Source organism: Mustelus asterias, chromosome 15 (assembly GCF_964213995.1).
Source record: "Mustelus asterias chromosome 15, sMusAst1.hap1.1, whole genome shotgun sequence".
Taxonomy (NCBI): Eukaryota; Metazoa; Chordata; class Chondrichthyes; order Carcharhiniformes; family Triakidae; genus Mustelus; species Mustelus asterias.
The window spans coordinates 49,028,379-49,048,678 of NC_135815.1; the positions used below are offsets into that span (position 1 = coordinate 49,028,379).

General features: G+C 42.8%; 1 protein-coding gene across 5 annotated transcripts in view; it reads left to right on the forward strand.

Annotated features, from left to right (window-relative positions):
* Positions 1-20,300, forward strand: part of acyp2 (acylphosphatase 2, muscle type) — a 116,954-nt gene that overhangs the window by 91,535 nt on the left and 5,119 nt on the right. For 3 of the 5 annotated variants that reach the window (XM_078229862.1, XM_078229861.1, XM_078229860.1), the window contains one exon: positions 13,138-13,792. The exons of 1 other annotated variant lie outside the window; for it this stretch is intronic. In XM_078229862.1, the coding sequence (XP_078085988.1) occupies positions 13,138-13,252 (115 nt within the window). In that variant the 3' untranslated portion in view covers positions 13,253-13,792. Of the gene's footprint in view, positions 1-13,137; positions 13,793-20,300 lie in introns of those variants that run through there. One more of the 5 variants, XM_078229857.1, reaches the window with a different exon arrangement.

Consider the following 20,300-nt stretch of genomic DNA (forward strand, 5'->3'; position numbering starts at 1 on the left):
CGTGACCGCTGAAGTGTTCCCCAACTGGAAGAGAACACTCTTGCCTGGTGATTGTTGAGCGGTGTTCATTCATCCGTTGTCATAGTGTCTGCATGGTCTCCCCAATGTACCATGCCTCGGGACATCCTTTCCTGCAGCGTATCAGGTAGACAACCTGATACAATACACATCTCTTTAACCTGTGCTTAACCCTCTCTCCACTCACATTGTCTGTACCTTTAAGACTTGATTACCTGTAAAGATTCCAACCATTATTTTGTAAATTGAGTTTGTGTCTTTATATGCCCTGTTTGTGAACAGAACTCTCACTCACCTGAAGAAGGAGCGAGACTCCGAAAGCTAGTAGCTTTCGCTACCAAGTAAACCTGTTGGACTTTAACCTGGTGTTGTGAGACTTCTTACTGCTCTCAGGGGAGGCAGAGGAGAGAGTTGTGACTTAGTCAGGTCGATTTGCCCTACAGAAGTGAGGGGCCACAAAATCTTCATTCATATGACATTTCTCAAGTAAGTTGCAAGCTGCCCAGATACTTGGCCCTTTCTTGCACTGAACTATATGCCTTTCTTTTCAGGAGCAGAACTCAATGAGGCCAGGCCCTCAGGAGTCGGTGCCCCCACTGCGACCTTTGTCGACACCGCAGAGGAAGCCTCCGAGGAAAGCACTGACCAAGCATCAGAGGCATCACCCGCACCATTCACCAGCACAGAGACACTCACCTCGGTGGGACATGCTAACGGTCAGGCTTCTGGCGAACCTTCTGGTGAGTACCACACAGCCATTGATGCACATCAGATGGAGGCGGGAACACCCGAGGGATTGGACAGGTTGATTCTCCCAGAGCCAAGGAGACAGCTGGCCTCCAGCCAGGTGCCAAGCCACTGGGATCAGTTCTTCTGAAGCTGCTGGAGATGCAGAAGCAGTGCCAGGGATAGGAGGAGCCCCACAGCCTTCAGGCACAGGAGGTGGTGCCGGCATTGCATGGCACCCAACCAACACTGCAAGGGTGGTGACTGCAGTGGAAATCCTAGGGCAGGAAATGGTTGCCATGGGTGGTAGGATCCAAGGCATGGCCGAATCTCAGAGGAACATGGCTGAGGGTCTTGGGAGCATGTTCAGGACACAGAAGGCCATGGCTGCAGGCCTTGAGAGCTTGGCCCAGTCACATCAGGCAATTGTGGAGGGGGTCCAGAGCTTGGTCCAGACTCAGAAGGTCATCCCTGATGGCTCACACACCATGGTGCAGACACAGCTGGGCCTCCAGGACTGGCAGAACCAGGTGATGCAGAAGCTTCTGGAGCTTACTCCAGCTGCCCCTCTGTCCCATGGATTGTCCCAGGGGCCTACGAGCTCACCGAGGGAGGAGAAAGGACTGGAGTCTATGCCAGGGCCTTCCACCCTGGAGACTCCAGCAGTCTGTGACTCTTCTGATTCCCTCTTCGTCACACTGGTGTATCTCATGGGCAGTGGGCTCAACAGGGCGGCACTGCTACAGCCGTGACACCCGGAAGTCGGCTGGGGCCTCTCAGGTCCTGGCCCTCAGGGGATGCCCACCAAGGGCATCAAAGGCCACGGGGCCACACAGCAAGCCACTTCCACCTCTGATGTGCATCCTGGGGAGAGACCTAGACATAGCACTAGGCCACACAAGAATAAAAAGTTGTCGGGTCACCAAGAAGGCACGGGTGAAGGCAGGCACCATAGTTAATGAGAGTTTAATTGGCTCTGTCGATAACCAATATTAACACAGGATCATTGAATTTTCCCTCGTAAAGCTTTCCTAAATATTTTAAGGCCTGTGCATTGGGGCATTCATACTTCCTGTAAATGTGACGCTTCCATGTTTTGCATTTTCCATCACATGACTTTCATCACACCTATCTGTAAGGCATTTCTGTCATACTTAAGCTTCCTATTTTTAAACCTAGCTCTCATACTTAGCTCGGATTGACTCATTCTTTCCACATGACTCAGTTCACCTCTGGTTCTAGCAGCTGCCAAGCAGTGTGTGTGAGTTGCTTCGATATTGTATTGTTTCTATAGTGCCAGCCGCCCGAGGTCTGGGAGGATTCAGCTTCTCACCTTTGCTTCCTCTCTATGCTGCTGTTGCTTGTTGCCCTTTTCTGTATTTATGAATCATTCGAAAAGACAGTGCAATCTCCCCATTCCTGTTCAAAGGCTTGATGCTCTCTCCATCTCTGCTGCTTAACCAACCCGTCTCAAGAAAAAGAAAATTGCTGCACTCTGAACCAATCTCCTTAAGCCAACTTTATTCTCTTTAAAGTGCTTACTGCAATTTCACTACCATTCTAATTATGCACAGTATAAGATTTAAAGCACTCAGTTCCTGTTCCTGTGCTATTGGAACCCAGCAATCCGGCCTTTTAGAAGTGAAGGCAGGTTGTCACAAACAGCTTTTCCTGTACCAAATGGGGACTGATTTTCTTCGTTGTTTAATGTAAATATGTTGCAAAAATTGCATGTGCAACTAAGATCTGGGAAACAACATGTAAGGAATATTTCAAACATCTGAGGGTGGGAGCAGGGTGAAGACTTATAACCCTCACAGTCTTCTTTCTCCTATGCTCTTCTCCCAGAAACACTCCCAGATCTAACATGTTCCAGATACCTCCATTAGTTGCAGTCATAATACATGAAACTAGGATTGTGAATATTATGAATGCAATGCATTTTAAATCTACTCTTGATTTTCCAGTCTATTTTCTGTAGTATAGACTCATGGAATCCCTACATTGCAGAAGAAGGCCATTCAGTCCATTGAGTCAGCACCAACCACAATCACACCCAGGCCCTATCCCTGCAACCCCACATATTTACCCTTCTAATCCCCTAATACTAAGGGGCAATTTAACATGGCCAATGCACCTAACCTGCACATCTTTGGACTGTGGGAGGAAACCAGAGCACCCAGAGGAAACCCACGCAGTCACTGGGAGAACGTGCAAACTCCACACAGACAGACAGTCTCCCGAGGCTGGAATTGAACCCGGGTCCCTGGCACTGTGAGGTAGCAGTGCTAACCACTGTGCCCTTTAAAAGGGGGAAAACAACCAGCAGTAACCATAAAGGGTAAATGCTTTCCTTATGTCGGTATCCTGGAACAGAATAGATTTCTTATTTTTGCAGGAAATAAAATAAGCAAAATAAATGGTGGTTTTGACTGATTTAAACCTACATGAAAGTAGTTTTAGTCATCAAATAATAGCAGAAGGATCTCTGAATCGGTTGAGATTATTGCAAATTATTTTCAAAGATCTGAGATGTAGCTATAAATGCAAACCTATGTTACAGTAATCGATGTGCAGCAATAATCATTATCTAAGCATTAGTGCTTATGGATGAAGAATCTGACAATTGATAAATAATTTAAAAGTTATTTCCTGCTGATGAGATAATGTGTGCTCCTTCAGGAGCAAGGTCACTTATTTCTCTTCTACCCAGAAAATATTATGCTGACAGTGCAGTCAAATGGTGCACAGAGATAAGAGGAAATAAGCCCATGTGAGAAAATACCCTGATAAGTGTGAATGAATGCACAACACAATATGGAACTGATCATTACAGATCAGAGGTCCCAGCTGTCAAGCCTGAGAGCATATTTTAATCTTGCCCATCTGACAGAAATGGGACAGGCTGTTAAAATAACTGCAATGATTTACCTGCTCCAATTCTATTGCCTTCCCACAGGTTGTAATTGTACCCTGCTCTTCTATCCAGATGTGATTGTCACCTGCAATAAGACAACCAGATTCTTCTTTAAATATTGCAGACCAGTCAGGTTCCCAGGGACCCAACTGCATTTCATCCCGAGGTCTGCACAGGAAAGATTAACCAGTAGTAACCCAGAAAAGTAGCCTAATTTTATTTCATTAGTTTCCTTATGGGCCTGGAGGAGCAGGAATTATAATCTTGCCTTCCCGACATCCTTTCCAACCACTTACCAAGACTGGGGATTGTTCCTTCGGCTCCACATCTGTGGTATCTGCTGCCCATTATCTCCCTCCGTCTAGCTCGTACTTCCCTCTGGTTTCAGGCGATGGACTGAATTAAAATCTCCCCACATTGTGCAGCAGAGGACAGGATGGTATGCCTGGCGGTTTGCTATTTGACTTGGACTCTAGCCACACAATTCCCTTCAGGGGGATAAAATTGGAGATAATGGAAAATGCTGGGAACACTTGGCTGGTCTGGCAGCATCTATGGAGAGAGAAAAACACAGTTAAAGTTTCAGGTCTGTGACCCTTCATCAGAATGCGGAAAGTTAGAAATGTGATAGGTTTTAAACAAATGAAAGGAGAGAGAATGGGAAGAAGAACAAAAGGGAAGTTCTGTGATGGGTTGGAGAGCAAGACAGATAAAATAACAAAAGATCTCATGATACAAAGCCAAAGGGAGTGATAATGGAACAAGTAAGGAAACAAAAGATGTGTCTACAGGAGCTGTGAATGTCAGGATTGCCGCAGTCCAAACACAAAGTAAAGAAAGAAACAAGAGAGAAAAAAAACAAAGCTGCAAAAAGCATGAAATGGGGGCAGAGATTAGAATCTAAAATTGTTGAACTCAAACGTTGAATCACAGAAGGCTGTAGTGTATCCAGTCAAAAGATGAGGTGCTGTTTATCAAGCTTCTTTGGAACACTGCAGCAGGCCAAGGACAGAAAAATCAAAGTGGGAAAACAGCAGAGAATTAAAATGACAGACACCAGGAAACTCAGGGTTAGCTTGTAGACTGAACGGAGATGTTTCTCAAAGCAGTCATCCAGCCTGTGTTTCTTTCCCCTTTCCCCGCCACCCCCCCCAGTGTAGCGGAGACTGCTTTCTGAGCAGTGAATACAATAGTCGCTTTGGTACTGCTGAACCTAAAAATTGCTGAGACATTTTGCTTTTTGTCTTGCACTCATCAGGACAAGCGCAAGAATGCCAAATTTCAAACAATCACAACCATTTACACCATAGGAGAAAAGGGTGCTGAGTGGTTGCCAAGTCAACTCTGTTTGGTCAAGGCATTGCCATGGAGAAAGCAATGGGAAATATGTCTGAGGAGCGGACTAAGAGTGATGGGGATGGTCCCTTTGGTATGTTGAAAGGGGAGGGGAAGAGATGTTTGCTAGTGGTTTCATGTTGGGAAGTGGCAGAAATGGTAGAGGGTGATCTGTTGCATACAGAGGGTAATAGGGTGAAAGGACTCACTCATGATTCTGGGAGGCAGGTTAAAGGGTGACAGTACAAGTGCATGAAAGAGAATGGACACAGTCGAGGGCACCCTTCTTCCTGAAGGATTCAACTCCATTCTCCCAGTAATTGCATTAATTGGCTTCCCACTCCAGTCGGAAGGCAACCAAACTGCTACCATTCCCACTTCTGGGAATGTTCCCTGGTTCTGGGAGGAACTCAGGTTTCCCTTCTGTTGCCGTTTAATGAGTTCTCTTGGTCCCAGCCCGTCTCCAGAGGGCTAGTAAGATTCATCCCACTAACTCTTGTTTCTCTCTCTAAAGATGCTGTCAGAGTTGCTGAGAGTTTCCACCATGTTCTGCTTTTATTTAAGCTTTCCAGCACCCAAAGCATTAAAACTGGGTTCTGGATTCTTTGTTCCACTTTTCAGCCTGCGTGACATTTGGGATGTAATAATTGGATTCAGTTTCTTTGGGAAGCAAAAAAGTAAAAGAAAAGGCTTGAGTTTCTGCTTTTGCACAAGATCCAGAAATCCTTGATGAAAGTTTCTCACCGTTCACGCAGTGGGAGTAAATAATACCCCAGTTGCACTGTAGCTGGTTTCAAATGCTGAAAAGTAACTATTTAGAAATTTGGCAAAAACAGAAGCATGAAAGAGGTCTCATTTAACAATCGCAATGAACACTTCAGCTGGAACATGTTTGAATTCTCTGCTGATGGTGCTGCCTCTTCCTGAGATATGATTCCCCAGGCCTCTTGTAGTCTTTTGAAAATACCTCACCCTAATGAACATTCTTTGTAAACACCCTAAACAGTAAGTGTTGACAGCTATTCACACCAAGCCTGATTCCATCCTCATGCAACAACTACACAAGTTCTTTCTCAGTGTGGTTACTTGATAATAGTTGGAAACAATGATCATATCATCATTACCCAACTCCAGCATGATGCCACTTCTCAACACATCTTCCCCTCACCCCCCATCAGCATTCTCTCCAGGACACCCTGGTCTACTCCATCACACCCAACACCTCACCCCTTGCCCACGGCACCTTCCCATGCAATCATAGAAGGTGCAACACCTGCCCCTTTACCACCTCCCTGCTCACCATCCCAGGTCCTAAACACCCCTTTCAGGTGAAGCAGCACTTCATATGCACCTCCTTTAGTCTGGTCTATTGAATTCGCTGCTCTCAATGTGGTCTACTTTACATCGGAGAGACTAAACACAGACAGTTACCGCTTTGCTGAACACCTTCGGTCCGTCTGCAAGCAGGACCCTGACCTTCCTGTCACTTGCCACTTCAACACACCACCCTGCTCTCCTGTCCACATGTCCTTCCTTGGCCTTTTGCAATGTTCCAGCGAACCTCAACACAAACTGGAGGAACAGCATGTCATCTTCTGATTGGGTACTTTACAGCCTTCTGGACTGAACATTGAGTTCAACAACTTCAGAGCATGAACCCCCCCCCCCCCCCCCCGGTCCACTTTCACCCGATTTCCATTTGTTTCATTTCATTTTGTTTCATCTCATTCATCCATTTTATCATCCTTCTTTCTTACTTCCATTTTTCCAGTTCTCCATTCCAGCTTCCAGCTCTCCTTGCCCTCTCCCCACCCTTCCCTCCCCCCGGACAACTGTCACATTCTTCAGGCAGTCCTTTTACAATCTGTACCTCTGTCCTGCCATTCACACATTCTGATCATTTAATCGACAACTTTAGCACCTTCTCAGTCTTCTGTATCCTCATTTTCATTCCCTTTGTCCCGTTTCACTGCCCCCCCCCCACCTCTCTCTCTCCACCCTCATAATATAAATCTCTGCTGATTCTCTTTGCCCTCAGTTCTGACGAAGGGTCATCTAAACCCAAAACATTGGCTCTATTCTCTCCCCACAGATGCTGTCATACCTGCTGAGATTTTCCAGCATTTTCTGTTTTTATCATTGTTACCTACCTTGGAGGTCCGTTGTTGTTCCCCATCCACTGGTCTGGTTGAGATCAACTACCCCAATTCAAAATCTCGGATTAAATCCCTGAACTCCCTGACCTAACACCAGTTCCACTGAGCTATCTTTGGAAGCCCAAGCCAGAAGTTCAAAACAGATATGTGCATCTCTATCTGTGCCAATATCTCCTTTGGAAATTTCCTAGCAACCCCTTACTTCAAGCCTTGTTGTACATTGAAAGGAGGCATTAAGCTGGACGCAGACTGTCATAAAATTCCCTAACTGATGGATTTGCCATCATTAATATTATGGGGTGAATTTCCACAGAATTCTCCCAGCCATCTGCTATAACTTTGGATAAAGGGTCTTGAAATTCCAAAAATTGAAGGTTTCTGTGGTTCTTTTTTAGATATTTAGGGAAAAAGCACATGGAAATTCACCCCTTACAGCTGCCAAATGTTAAAAAACAGGGAAAAGGGTCAAAGAACTGAAAGTCATATCAAAGAAAGAAACTTATACAGTTCCTTTCAAATAATTCATTTTTATTTTAAGATGTTTACTCCCAAAGTTGCATGTTCTGACCTGAACACTGCTCTGTAAAGACACCACATAGACAAGGGACATTTGCCTTCCTTATTTGTGCATACATTCCAGTTTTTTTTGCAAAGGAAAAGATCTCAAGGGAAAAGTTATTTGAAGCACTTGAATGCCACAACATATTCCAAGCAGGCTATTGTTTTACTGGGAAGTGGGAAATCTATAGATAAGCAGAAAGCAGTATTACACAAGCAATGACTATTTTTCAAGTTGAACATCCTACATACAACACTGAATTAGTTTGGCAGAGATTCCTGCTGTTGTGTAAACTGCTAACATCTCTAATCACCCAGATTTTCCTGGAGTGGGACATCTCACGGCATGCCCTATTAGCTATTAGAGAATTTATCCCGCAGAGCTCAAAAGTTGCTGAAAGTGAAAACAGATAACAGTGTGGCCAATGCAACAGGATCGATCATCTGGGACCCTAGTAAATGACAGGACAGTAATCCTAAACCAATGAGACTTAAGGAATAAGAAAGAAAGGAAGGGACAAAGAAGGAACTTTGATGAATGAGAATCAAATCAGGTACAGAAAAAAGAAATAGGGAAGAAAATAAAGATCGAATTAAGAGAGTGAAAAAGCAACAAAAAGGAAAGCTAACAAAAAATAATTTTTTAAAAACTTCAAACAATTTGCTACCTGTAGGAACAAGACTCCAGTTTCATTATTTTCTTTTTGTACTATTAGGCTATTAAGTAGCAGTTCTAAATTTCAGTGACAATTTAATTGGCAATTAACATGCAAATGCAGCAAATTCCTCCTGTTTTTACCAGATGAATGGTGTAAATTGTACAGCAGATTGTGGCAGGTCACAATTCGCAGGTTATCTCTTCTTCGCCATTAGTTACTGGAGGATTTGCATATTAAGAACAGTGAGCAGCACTAAGTTTTCAGGTATTTTTTGACCTTGTAATAAACCTGGTTAAGCTTCTTTATTAGTAACTTTTACATAGTAATTTTCAGACAACATTCTTCTCTAGGTGGCACATCAGTTGCAGTGTGGCAATCCACTGTTAATCTGCTGTCATTTCTCCCCAGGATTGTAGTGAAGCATGTGGAATGGTTTTGGAACAGGAATAGTACTTATGATAGGCTCACCATTGCTGGCAAAGAAGGAAATTCAGTTAGGAACATATAAAAAGTGACTTACAGGAACCCAGTCTGTCTCATCCAATTACAATGTCTTACACATCATAATTCATACACTTCAACCCCATCCAGAGCCATGTAATCTCCAGGGAGCAATGAAAAATCAGAGAAAGATCTAGATCCATTGGTGGCGAGAAAATTTGGAAAGTTTCTCCCTAACCCACTTAGGCAATCAAAACTAGTCTCGTAATCAGAAAAAGGCTAAATACCAGAAACAACTCCTTTCATGATTTAATGTGTGTAAGAAATACTATGAGGAAAATATGTAGTCGCTGAAAATTTTTAATTGACACCCTGGGGAAAAAATTAGATAAGGCTGGAAAATGGGCACGAGGATCCTGACATATGATAAACTGCTACCTGTTCATTGTGATGCAAGCAGCATGCAAACTTCAAGCTCCCTGCTAATTTAAATGTTGCTGGCATGGAGCCCAGTGTTAAAAACACTGCTGAGTGGCTGCACACATCAGCAAGTTTGTGCAAAGCTAGCATGCTTAAAGCTAGATTTATCTCTGAAAGGCAAAGGCACATTCTGGTTGCAGGAGGTGCTGGAATTGGTTACAGAAGAAACTCTGAGCATAAAGAAGAGTGAAAGTGAAGCAAAAGGCCAGAGAGCATGTCCAAAGTTCCTGATGCAACACTGAAGGCCTTAATATAGGAGGTTCACAGATGGAGAGAGAGCCATTACCCAGAAGGCCCTTCAGACTGATCGGGTAGTGGGAGAACATAGCTGTCCCTGTCAATGCCAGCAGTCTAGCCCAGAGGACCTTGAGGCTGTGGGAGAAATTTAATGATCTCACATGAGTGATCAAGGTCAGTGAAGCATCTTCAAACACTGCTCCATTCACCATCAGGCTTGACTCACCGATCAATATTCTCCATCACATATGATTCAGATCTCACATTCATAGCCTTATCTCACCCCCTACACTCAGCATGACTGCAAGCCTCTCACTATTCAACTGGGACAGGCACATAACCACAACACATTGGACCACAGGTATGAAGAATGCCCCACCCATGGCCACTTCAATCATTCTGAAGCTGTCTGCCATTCCAGGAAATCTGTCTCTAAGACAAAAGGAGAAATCTGCTGAAGGAACCTAAAAATTCAAGACCTTGACAACCAGGAAATCACCTTTCTAGGAGAAATAAAGGAAAATAAAAGCTAGTATTGAAGTGCTAACATATAAACGGATATCCAACCAAATTCAAGTTAGACACAGGAGCTGTTATTTCAGTGTTATCTGACAGAGTTTCAAGACTGAATAAAATGACTCTACAACTGTTCTCTATTCATCTCTAGGGTATCGGGGATCAAATTAAATGGTCAAGGCCAGCCATATAAGATTCTAAAATACAAATGTAGAGAATTGTCTGAAATATTGCATATTATGAAGAATTGTCTTTAATGAACAAACAAGTTGCATAGCTCCAAACCTGCTTATAAAAGTTAGCAAAGTCAATGCAAAAATACGAGACAATGAATTTAGGAGGGAACTCCCCACACTTTTAAAAGGTGTAAGTAAGCTGAAGATGGTGTATCACATTATATTCAAGACAGAAGCTAAACCCATTTGTCTAATCACACCAGGTAAGATCCCCCACCCACTCCATTCAAGATCCCCACCCATGCCTCCATTCAAATCTCTGTTAATCTAACCTACCTCAAAAAGGCAGTGGAAAGAGAAATACATCCAATAGCATAGGTAGATGAGGGCTTGGCCCAACTTGCACAAAGCACAATCTTCACCAATGCCAGTTACCATTGGATCAGGAATCAAAATTCCAAACTACTTTCATTACACCCTTTGGCTGGTAGTGTTTTAACCATCTGCCATTTGGCATCACGTTGGCTCCTGAAATATTCCAAAGGATGTTATCCAATATACTGCAGGGCATGGAAGGTATTTTATGTCACATGAACAACATCTTGATCCATGGTTCAGCCAAACAAGAACACGATAATAAGGTCGGGGAAGTCTTACTATCACTGCAAGAGACTGACTTAATGCCCAATGACAACTGTGAATTTTCTAGGCCTTTGATAAAGTTCCTTGAGCACATTATCCAAGCAATTACTGTAGAACCACAGAAAACAAAGGCAATAAAGGAATTCCTGCCACCGAGAAATATAACAGAGTTACAAAGCTTAATTGGCATGGTCAACCAAATTGACCATGCCAATAGATAAATTTCTGCCTCACTTAGCCCAGATAAATTAACCTGCAAGACATTCTTTATGACAGGACCAGGCATGGTGCTGGCCCGAGCATTAGTAGCAGTCATTTGAACAAATCTGAAAGATGCCAATATCCTCAGCGGTCCTAGCTCATTGAGACAGCTATTGTATCTGGAATGGGACTGGGAATCATGCTATTTCCAAGTCCAAAATGATGGCAAAAGAAGACATGTTTACTGTGCGACCAGATCACTAACTGAGATTGAACAGTGCTATGCAGTTATCAAAAAGGAATCCCTCGCAGTGGCTTGACACGTGAGAAATTCTCTGATTATGTATTGGATCTACAGTTTAAGATTGAAACTGATCATCGGTCATTAGTAACTGTTGAACACGAAATCAATTACAAAGATGCCACCCAAGATTCAGAAATTCTGACTTAGACTCATGACATATGACACTACAACAGTGTACGTACAGGGTTAAAAAAGACTACAGCCAGTGCCCTGTCAAAGTTTTCACAAGTGGAAGCCTTCACAGTTGAAACCTAGACTACCAAATACTTGCCAGCTATAGACCAGAAGTTGTGCAAATTTTATGCAGCCCAAAGACAAGATGATGAGTCCAGATTCACATACTCTGCCTGGACAGATAGCATTCCAAGGAATCCTGTCTTGAGGAAATATTTCGAACAACATCGCCACTTCAGCATTGTAGACGACCTCCTGTTATATAATGAATGAATGTTGGTACCATGAGCTGTCCACCTGGAAGTCCTCCAGAAGATCCACCAAGGGGATCTTGACGTAATCAAGTGTCAAGCCAAGGCACAGCAGTCTCTGGTGACGTGGGATTTCATCCTTGGAAGAGGAAAGAGGGTGTGGATCAGAGACCAGAAATGTGCTAGGATGATAACTGGGTAGCTACAGCAACAAAGATCCTATCTAGTCAAGACACAGTCAGGCTTCATTCAAAGCAACAGATCTGCCCCAATGGACAGAAAACCACAAACTCAGGTGCAGTGTACCCTGAACTACAAGATAATGTCACACCTACAGAATCACAAATGAGAGAGACCAGGAGTGACAACCCCCACAAACTGACCTCAGAATCAGAATTCCCATCTACCTCAGAAGGAGCTCAGCATTCTCAATCAGGAAGACAGGTGAAATCACCATAGAGATATTCCCTTTAAGAGAAGATATTTTAGGGGAGGTGTAGGAGAATGTGTGCATAATATTAAGGGGATAAAGACTCAGGGGAGATGTGGAGGAAAGTGTTAACTCTAATGCTAGCTACTGAACATGTGCGTAAGGAACTATGTCACCATGACTGAGAGATGTGTGTGAAACATCTCAGAGTAGCTCCAGCTGTGTCTTGATCTTATTTAACCATTGTAAATAGTTTACTTGTAAATAAATGTTTTTGAACAGAAGACTGTTGCCTCCAGCAAGATTTCATCTAGAGTAAGAAGACAACGAATCCTGAGATAAGCCCGCAATAACAGAGTGTCCAGCTATATTTAACACCCAGTCCTGCCCTTCTTTGAGCCAGGTCTCTTGTTATAGCCACATCATATTTCTACATGTCAATCAGCACCTGTAACTCACCAGTCTTATTAACCACACTGCTTTCACACACATACACATTAATCCTGATTTAGATGTTATACCTTTATCCCTTACTCTGATCCCACCTAATAAATTTCTATTCCTAATCTAGGGCTATTCTCCCTGTATTCTGTGCAACTTGCTATTCCCCTCATTTTTTCTCCTGGTTCCCACACTCCTGCCAAGTTAGTTAAAACCCTCCCTAATAGCACTAGCAAGTCGCCCTGCAGGGAGTTCCGTCCCGGCTCTATTTAGGTGCAACTCATACAGGTCCCATCTCCCCAGATCAGGTAAACCCAACTGATACTATTAACTGGATTACACCGCACCACTTCCACAGCCCGAAAGACATCACCGACTGCAACAATGTCTAAAGAATGGTACAGGGAGGTGTAAAAGAGGACAGGGTAATTAACTTAAATATCATGATATAATTCTACCTTGCTTCTCTCTACAGGAAGAATTGGTTAAGCAAAGTGGGAAGTCCAAGCTCTCGCATCGACCGAGCACATTTTTCAAATGAGAAAGAAATCTCCAAACTGGAATACAGTAATTTCAGCACCAAATACTAATAGCGTGATCTTACATCACTTTCCAGCGCACAGCCGAAGCAGCCAGTTGGAATAGTCAACTAAGTGCCTCTAATTGCATGACTGCTATTTATTGGAAAAGCTTTTCTTTATTACTAAAACAAACAATAATCTACTGTTAGAAATGAGTGATGTGAAAAAAGATTGCACTAATATACAAAAGGTATTACTCTGTAGAACTGTAAACTGAGGACAATTTTTTTTCTCAAAAGACGCTGTTCACCTTCATCAAAGTAAAAATAAACTCCTGTGGAAGCACATTGCTGTGCTGTCTTCACTCGAGAATGTTTATTTTAAAAATGTGAACCAATTAGTTTTGCAGTCAAAGTATATAAATAAGAAAATAGGAATAAAAATAAATGAACTGTCAGCTGTGGTATTCAAGTCATTTTTAATTATTGTGCATTGAATTGCTTTTAAAACAAGAAAAATTCCATTCACTCTCCAAAAGCTAATGTTATATAAAATATGATTTGACATTCTTTGTGACGATCAAGAAATAAAAGTGCTTTGAACCTATTATGCCTGTTTATTTTTAAATTGTTTATACATTATTGGAAGGCTTTACATTTGCTGTTCTAATTGAACATACCACTTACGTGTTATCCTCATCAGTGGAGTAGGTGACTGAGTGAAGATCAAGAACAGATGTGGTCTGTGTGTGTTCTTAGCTTGTGTGACACCAATCTGTCAACTTTTCCTCTCTTGATTTTCATTCAGGACTAGTTTTGCCATTGTTCTTCACTCCTTCACTCTTGATAAGCTGTCTCAAACCGGAGACATGTTACATCATCTCAGCCAAAGGGGAGAAAAATCACATTTCTAAGAAACAATTGGGAGGTATAATCAAATGTAAACCATAAAACTCATTTAGGTTTAAATTAAACATTGGCCTTTAATAACATAACTTCAAAATATGTAATAACTGATTTTATAATAATTAGCTAAGAACCTCATCCACCAGCAGCATGTAATTGTCATCACAACTTTACCACTTAACGAAAAGTGTGGGCAGCACAGTGGATAAGGCTACCCAGCAGGAGTGTGGTTTTTAAATATTGTAGATCAGCTACATGCCATTTAAATATCCACTGATGAGGATAACATGTAAGTGGTATGTTCAATTAGAACAGCAAATGCTTTAACAATGAAATCTGCGATATCTGTGTTTCACATTACGGACCACTGAGGCGATGTAGCACAGTATTTGATAAATAAGCACCTCAGGTGCATTCGGCAGGTGCAGTAGTTGTGTACGAAAACCCAATTTTGATGCACATGAGGGCAAGTGCACATTATGGGAAGAGTGTGCCAGAATAGCATGCAAAGCATCCATCTACATAATTATGGCCAGAGGTCTCCTGGACTGGTTCTATTGGCTAAAGGAATCAGAGTGATTTCCAGATTTTTTACTTCCTTAATTGGGACTTTTTTTTTGCTTCTCTCAAAATTTTCAGATGCAGTGGGGTGATGAATGTATATATATATATGTACATATAGTGATGAAGGAGGCAGTGCAATTCTGTGAGACAGGCTGGATGGACTGGATGATCATAAAAAACTGACACGGGAAGAGGAGCCTCTTATTTCAGTTCTGTCTTTCCTTCTCTGAAAGACACACAATTTGTGTATCTGTCTGCAATACTATTTTCCTACTGTATTACATGGATAAACTTATTGGGAGTCTTTCTGACAGCTTAAAATGATATTGCATCTGACATTTGTGCCAATTTCTTCAGAAAATTGGGTTATTTTGCTGAGCTTATGAAAAATCTATGGGTAACCCTCAAAGCAGAGCACCTAATTTTCAATTTCTAATCACAGAAGACAGTTACCATTACATTTTGGGTGTGCTGTTCAGATCCTACTTTCACTGCCACACCTTGCAGACTGAGCCAAGATCTTGGATACATCTGAAGAAATTTGCCTGGGAAGACCATGGGGTAATTTTCACTCTGGACAGGGTAGGAAAGTTGATGACTGTAGATCAACTACATGTCAAAGACACTACCTGATCCTCCTTTCCATTACATTCATTGCAGCCATTAGTTTCCTGCCCACATCCAAAGTGAAAATTACAACCTAACATTCTTGAGCGAAGCCACAACAGACTTATACATACTTTTACAGCCAGATTTTGGGAGTTGCCTTGAGCAATGATTCTGTCAGTCTCTTTGAAGACTACAGCTGGATTGAACTTTTATACAGAAAACTCTCTTCAGACAACACCATCCAACCTTCAATGCTATTTGTTGCTTGGGTGTGAAGGAAACACAGATTGCGCTGTTTGTGCAAGCCGTTTAGTGCTCACTGCAGTGCTAACTTCTCCCAACTAACACACCAAGCTGCCAGTGCTGGCTGACTTTCTCTTATATACAATTGAGTATAATTAACAAGTCAATACACCCAGCACCTATTCACCTTATTACTTACAAAGTATTTCAAGCACATGGCACATGGAGCACACCAGGATGGTAGGGAGTGGGATAGCTTGATCTTGGTTTCAGATGAAGGTCGGCACAACATCGTGGGCCGAAGGGCCTGTTCTGTGCTGTACTGTTCTATGTTCTATGTTCTATAAGCAACATTCATTAAACAGAACCTATTGGATGCTAACAGATTCCCCTCTTTAAATTAAAATGCAAAAAAAGCCTAAATTAAATCACCACCAGTCACTGCCTATGATCATCTGGGACTATGGCAACTTTACCTCCACTTTGTCTAATGTACTTTGTCAGAGTACATGACAAAATGGACTGTATGCACCTCACTCACAATGCTGATGTCTTTGTGAACACAAAGAATTATCTCACCATAAATGTGGAGTTGTTCTGTGACTAGGTGAAAATTTAAACTTGAATGCTCATTATCCTGTCAGCTCCTTAAGTCCTTTCATCCTAAGACAATGAATGGGATTCACACTGGTATCACCCACACCCTTTCCACTGATTCCATCCCCAACACCAAGCCACTGTCTTTGGTTGAACAAGATTGCTTGTAATCTCGCCATCCTGACCTGAGTTTCTGACACTATATACTCTCCATCGCAAGGACTACTACTTTCATCTCTATAACATCACCCCTTTCCAGTCCAGTTTCATCCCATTTGCTATTACAAGCCTTCATTCATGCCTTAGTTACCTCCAAACTCGACTATTGCAAGCCTCTTCCACATTCTGCAACTTTCAGCTCATCCAAACCTCTGCTGTCCATATCTTATCTTATATCAGGTCCTACTCTACCATCACCCATGTCCTTGCTGACCTAAATTGACTCCCCTGTCCCCTGGTACCTGTCATTTAAAATTATTATCTTTGTGTTTGAATTCATTATGTCATCTCACTATGTTTGAAACTTCCACCAGCCCAATAACCCCTCTCAGTTTCTTTGCCTCTGGCCTTTTGAGCTTCCTTCTTCCTGTCAGCCACTTTTGGCAGCCGTTCCTTCAGCCACCAAGGCCTTACAGTCTGAAATTCACTCCTTAAACATCTCTGCCACTATACTTCCATATCCACCTTTAAGATCCTCCCTAAAACCCAGGTTAAGCTTTTGGTCATCCTTTTTAATATCACTATCTTTGGCTCATGTCAATTTTCATTCCATTGCACCTCTGGGAAGCACTTTGAGACATTTATCGATGCAAAATACATTATAAAAATGCATGTTGTTATTTGCACTGACAAAAATGCACAATGAAAAATGATGAATCCAATCACAAAACAGAAGGCTTGCACATGTAAATCGTCACTTGGTAGTACACAGCTTGAGTACTGCTGAAAAAAAGGACATGCTGTTGAAATTTTCTGACTCGCACTCGGACAGATGTAAGAATGCCAAATTTCAAAGGGAACCACAATTTATACTATGTGAGAAAAGGGTGCTTCTTGGCTGGCAAATTGACCTGGTTGGTTGAGGATTTGCCATGGAGAATGTACCAGACAGTTATTGATCTCCATGCTTTTGTCTAATTCAAAAAAGGTGCAATTCCCAGATGTGTTCCTTTTACCTCAGAGGACAGGATATATGAATATATGTAACTTCTAGTGAGCCTGACTGATGATCTTAAATTAGTTGTTAGTGTAATTCTTAGCACACTCAGGGTTGCTCAGCTAATGCTGCCCAATTGTGGAACCACACTTAACATTTGACACTACGCTCTGAGGTTTGTGAGCACAGGCTGGTTGAGTACAATCAGTATACTGCCTATTGCGAACAACTGAAGGCATGTGCTATTTGACACGATCCTGCCAGTCATTGGGTCAATCTGGCATCACACTGGCACTGAAACTCATATACCACATTACTCATTTCTATGATGGGCAGAATGTCTTTTTGGCTTGATGGCAGTGTTTTGGTACTGGAAAATATCACTCATGTTGCTACTGCACAGTAGTAATGTCAAATGGCTATTTTCACCTGTTGTTCAAAGTTTTCAGGGTAATTTGAGGTACACTGGGCACTATTCAAGTCCAAACTAGTGGCCTTAGGCTCATTCGTGAGAATGGCAAAACACAGTAAGCAATGATCTGATCGGGGTAGCCATTATCCTACAGGATATATTGAATGTGCCCTATCTTGGCAGATGGCTATCCCTTACAACACTTTTTGTTTTTATTGTGGTACTGTTAAAAGGCTGCAAAGAAGTTTTTGGAGAGTGAATTTCCTTCCAGCTTCTCCCACTGTGACATACACAGAAATTCTTTTTATGTTTATGCTATGGCATCAGAGTCAGAAAAACATGGAAAAATAGGACGTCCCCCCACCCCAGTCCCTCCCTCCCAATAGTTTAACTGCCTAAAGTTAGTATAATGCATGCTCCAATGGAAATATAAATGAACAAATCGACAGGGAACTTGGGTGCAATTCCCTTTGCAGGGCTATGACTTTTTGCAACATCTTTCTTAAAAGGAGAAGCAGTGGTGGAAATAAAGGATTCGTAACCTCTTTGTTTCTGAAGCCCTCCTTCAATGTATAAAAATTCCATGAACAGAAGAACTTTGTGTAAAATTTAGTTGCGCAATTCAGCAGATATAATTATGCTTCACCTCTTAATGTGAAATGTGTTGCTAGTGCTGAGCAACAACTCCAGTGTTGGAAACAGTCGACAGGTCAGGAAGCATCTGCAGGAAGAGAGAAACAGTGTTAACATTTCATGTCAATGTGACCTCAGCAGAACTAGTCATTGATCTGAAAGGACACCTTTATTTCTCTTCACCTGCTGAATGTTTTCCAACATCTTCTGTTCATTTAGTTTCAGCTTTCCGACATCTGAAGTATTTGGTTTGTTTGTGTATATATATGCTTATAAGTGGGATTTTTAAAAAATATGGTAATCCCTCCCCTACCCAAGAAATGTTATACATGGAAACTTTATAAGTGGAAATCAAAAAATGCAACATCTTCTTTGGGGAAGGGGGATAAAGTTATAAAATGATAAAACTAAGAGAAGGACAGCAATCTGCCTCACTTCTCAATGAAAAATCTGATGCCCACCATTGCCCCAAACTTTTTCTAACCACTTGTGATACATTTGCTGTGTTTCCATATTGGCCCACAGGGCAGCAGGGTGGCACAGTGGTTAGCACTGTTGCCTCACAGCGCCAGGGACACAGGTTCGATTCCCGGTATGGGTCACTGTGTGGAATCTGCAAGTGGCTGTGTGGGTTTCCTCCGGGTGCACCGGTTTCCTCCCACAGTCTGAAAGACGTGCCGGTTAGGTGCATTGGCCATGGTAAATTCTTCCTTGGTGTACCTGAACAGGCACCGGAGTGTGGCGACTAGTGGATTTTCACAGTAACTTCATTGCAGTGTTAATGTAAGCCTACTTGTGACACTAATAAATAAACTTTAAATTTTTCCCAGCTGCAAGTGTGGTTGCAGATCAAAGCACTGGAGACCAGACATCAAAGCGCACCATGTTCTCCCATGCCAAACTTGAACATGGTCTGCACTCACTTCCTTCACCTTCCTTCACTTCCTTCAAGGACTGTTGTTCAGCTCCAGAAATGCACAGTGTGTACAGACCACGGGATCAGACAAACATCAGCTGTGCTGCTGCAGCTGCATTTACTGCAATGCGTGCACGGCCAGGTCAAGGATATGGTGACAAAAATAAGGCAAAAAGCAATCTGATGAACAGCTGGACCTGAATATTTTGGGTGGCGAGGTTTCCCTTCCCACCATCCCCAAATCCCCACCCGTTCTTACTGCCCTGCAGCCACTTCATGCCCGAGTGAGTGTTAATTGGCTGCAGCTGGGACATTTGTCCCTCATTCAGGATGGAAGCCCCACCTTAGGGAGAACTGCAGTTTGATCAGATTGGCCAACAGGTCTCTAGTGCCGCAGTGACAGGAGCTGCAGTGGATAGAACGGAAATGCTTCAACATATCAGAGCCTAAGACCCTGGACCAGATGACAAGGTAACTTTTGGGGATCCCAGGATGGGAGGACAGGAAAGGCATGGGGGGAGATGGGGAGGTCAAAAGTGGGTATTTGAGGCTTCGAGGGAGAGGCCAGTGGGGAGGGAGGTCCAGTATTCACTGGACCTTAATGACATTGGGGGGGGGGGGGCTTCTGATGGAGGAACCCCCCCCCCAGCTCCCCCACCTGCTAGCTTCCCACCTAAAATCTAAGCCCATTGATTTTCAGGCTTCCCCCACACCAGGTAAATCCCCCTGCCTGAGAGTTGTTGCTGGGCAGGAAACTGCCCTTAAATGGCTAACAATTTCCCACTTAGGGGCTTCAATTGGGACAAGGGTGGATAGCCTGTCTGGGGCCTTGCCTGCTCAAGGTAAAAATACTGTAAGGTGAGGATAGGCAAGAACCCAGAGGGTATCCCAATCCTTGCTTCCCCACCGCCAGCAGGGGAGTGTGAATTTCAAGCCATGGATTTGACTTGCAACAGTGCCAGAAGTGACAAACTGCTGTTTGGATGATTCAAGTAGCAGTGTGCAGGTACAGTACAATGCACTTTTGGCTGATTCTGTTGAAATTCTGGGTTAAAGTCAGAACTAATTGCCTCAGCATCTTT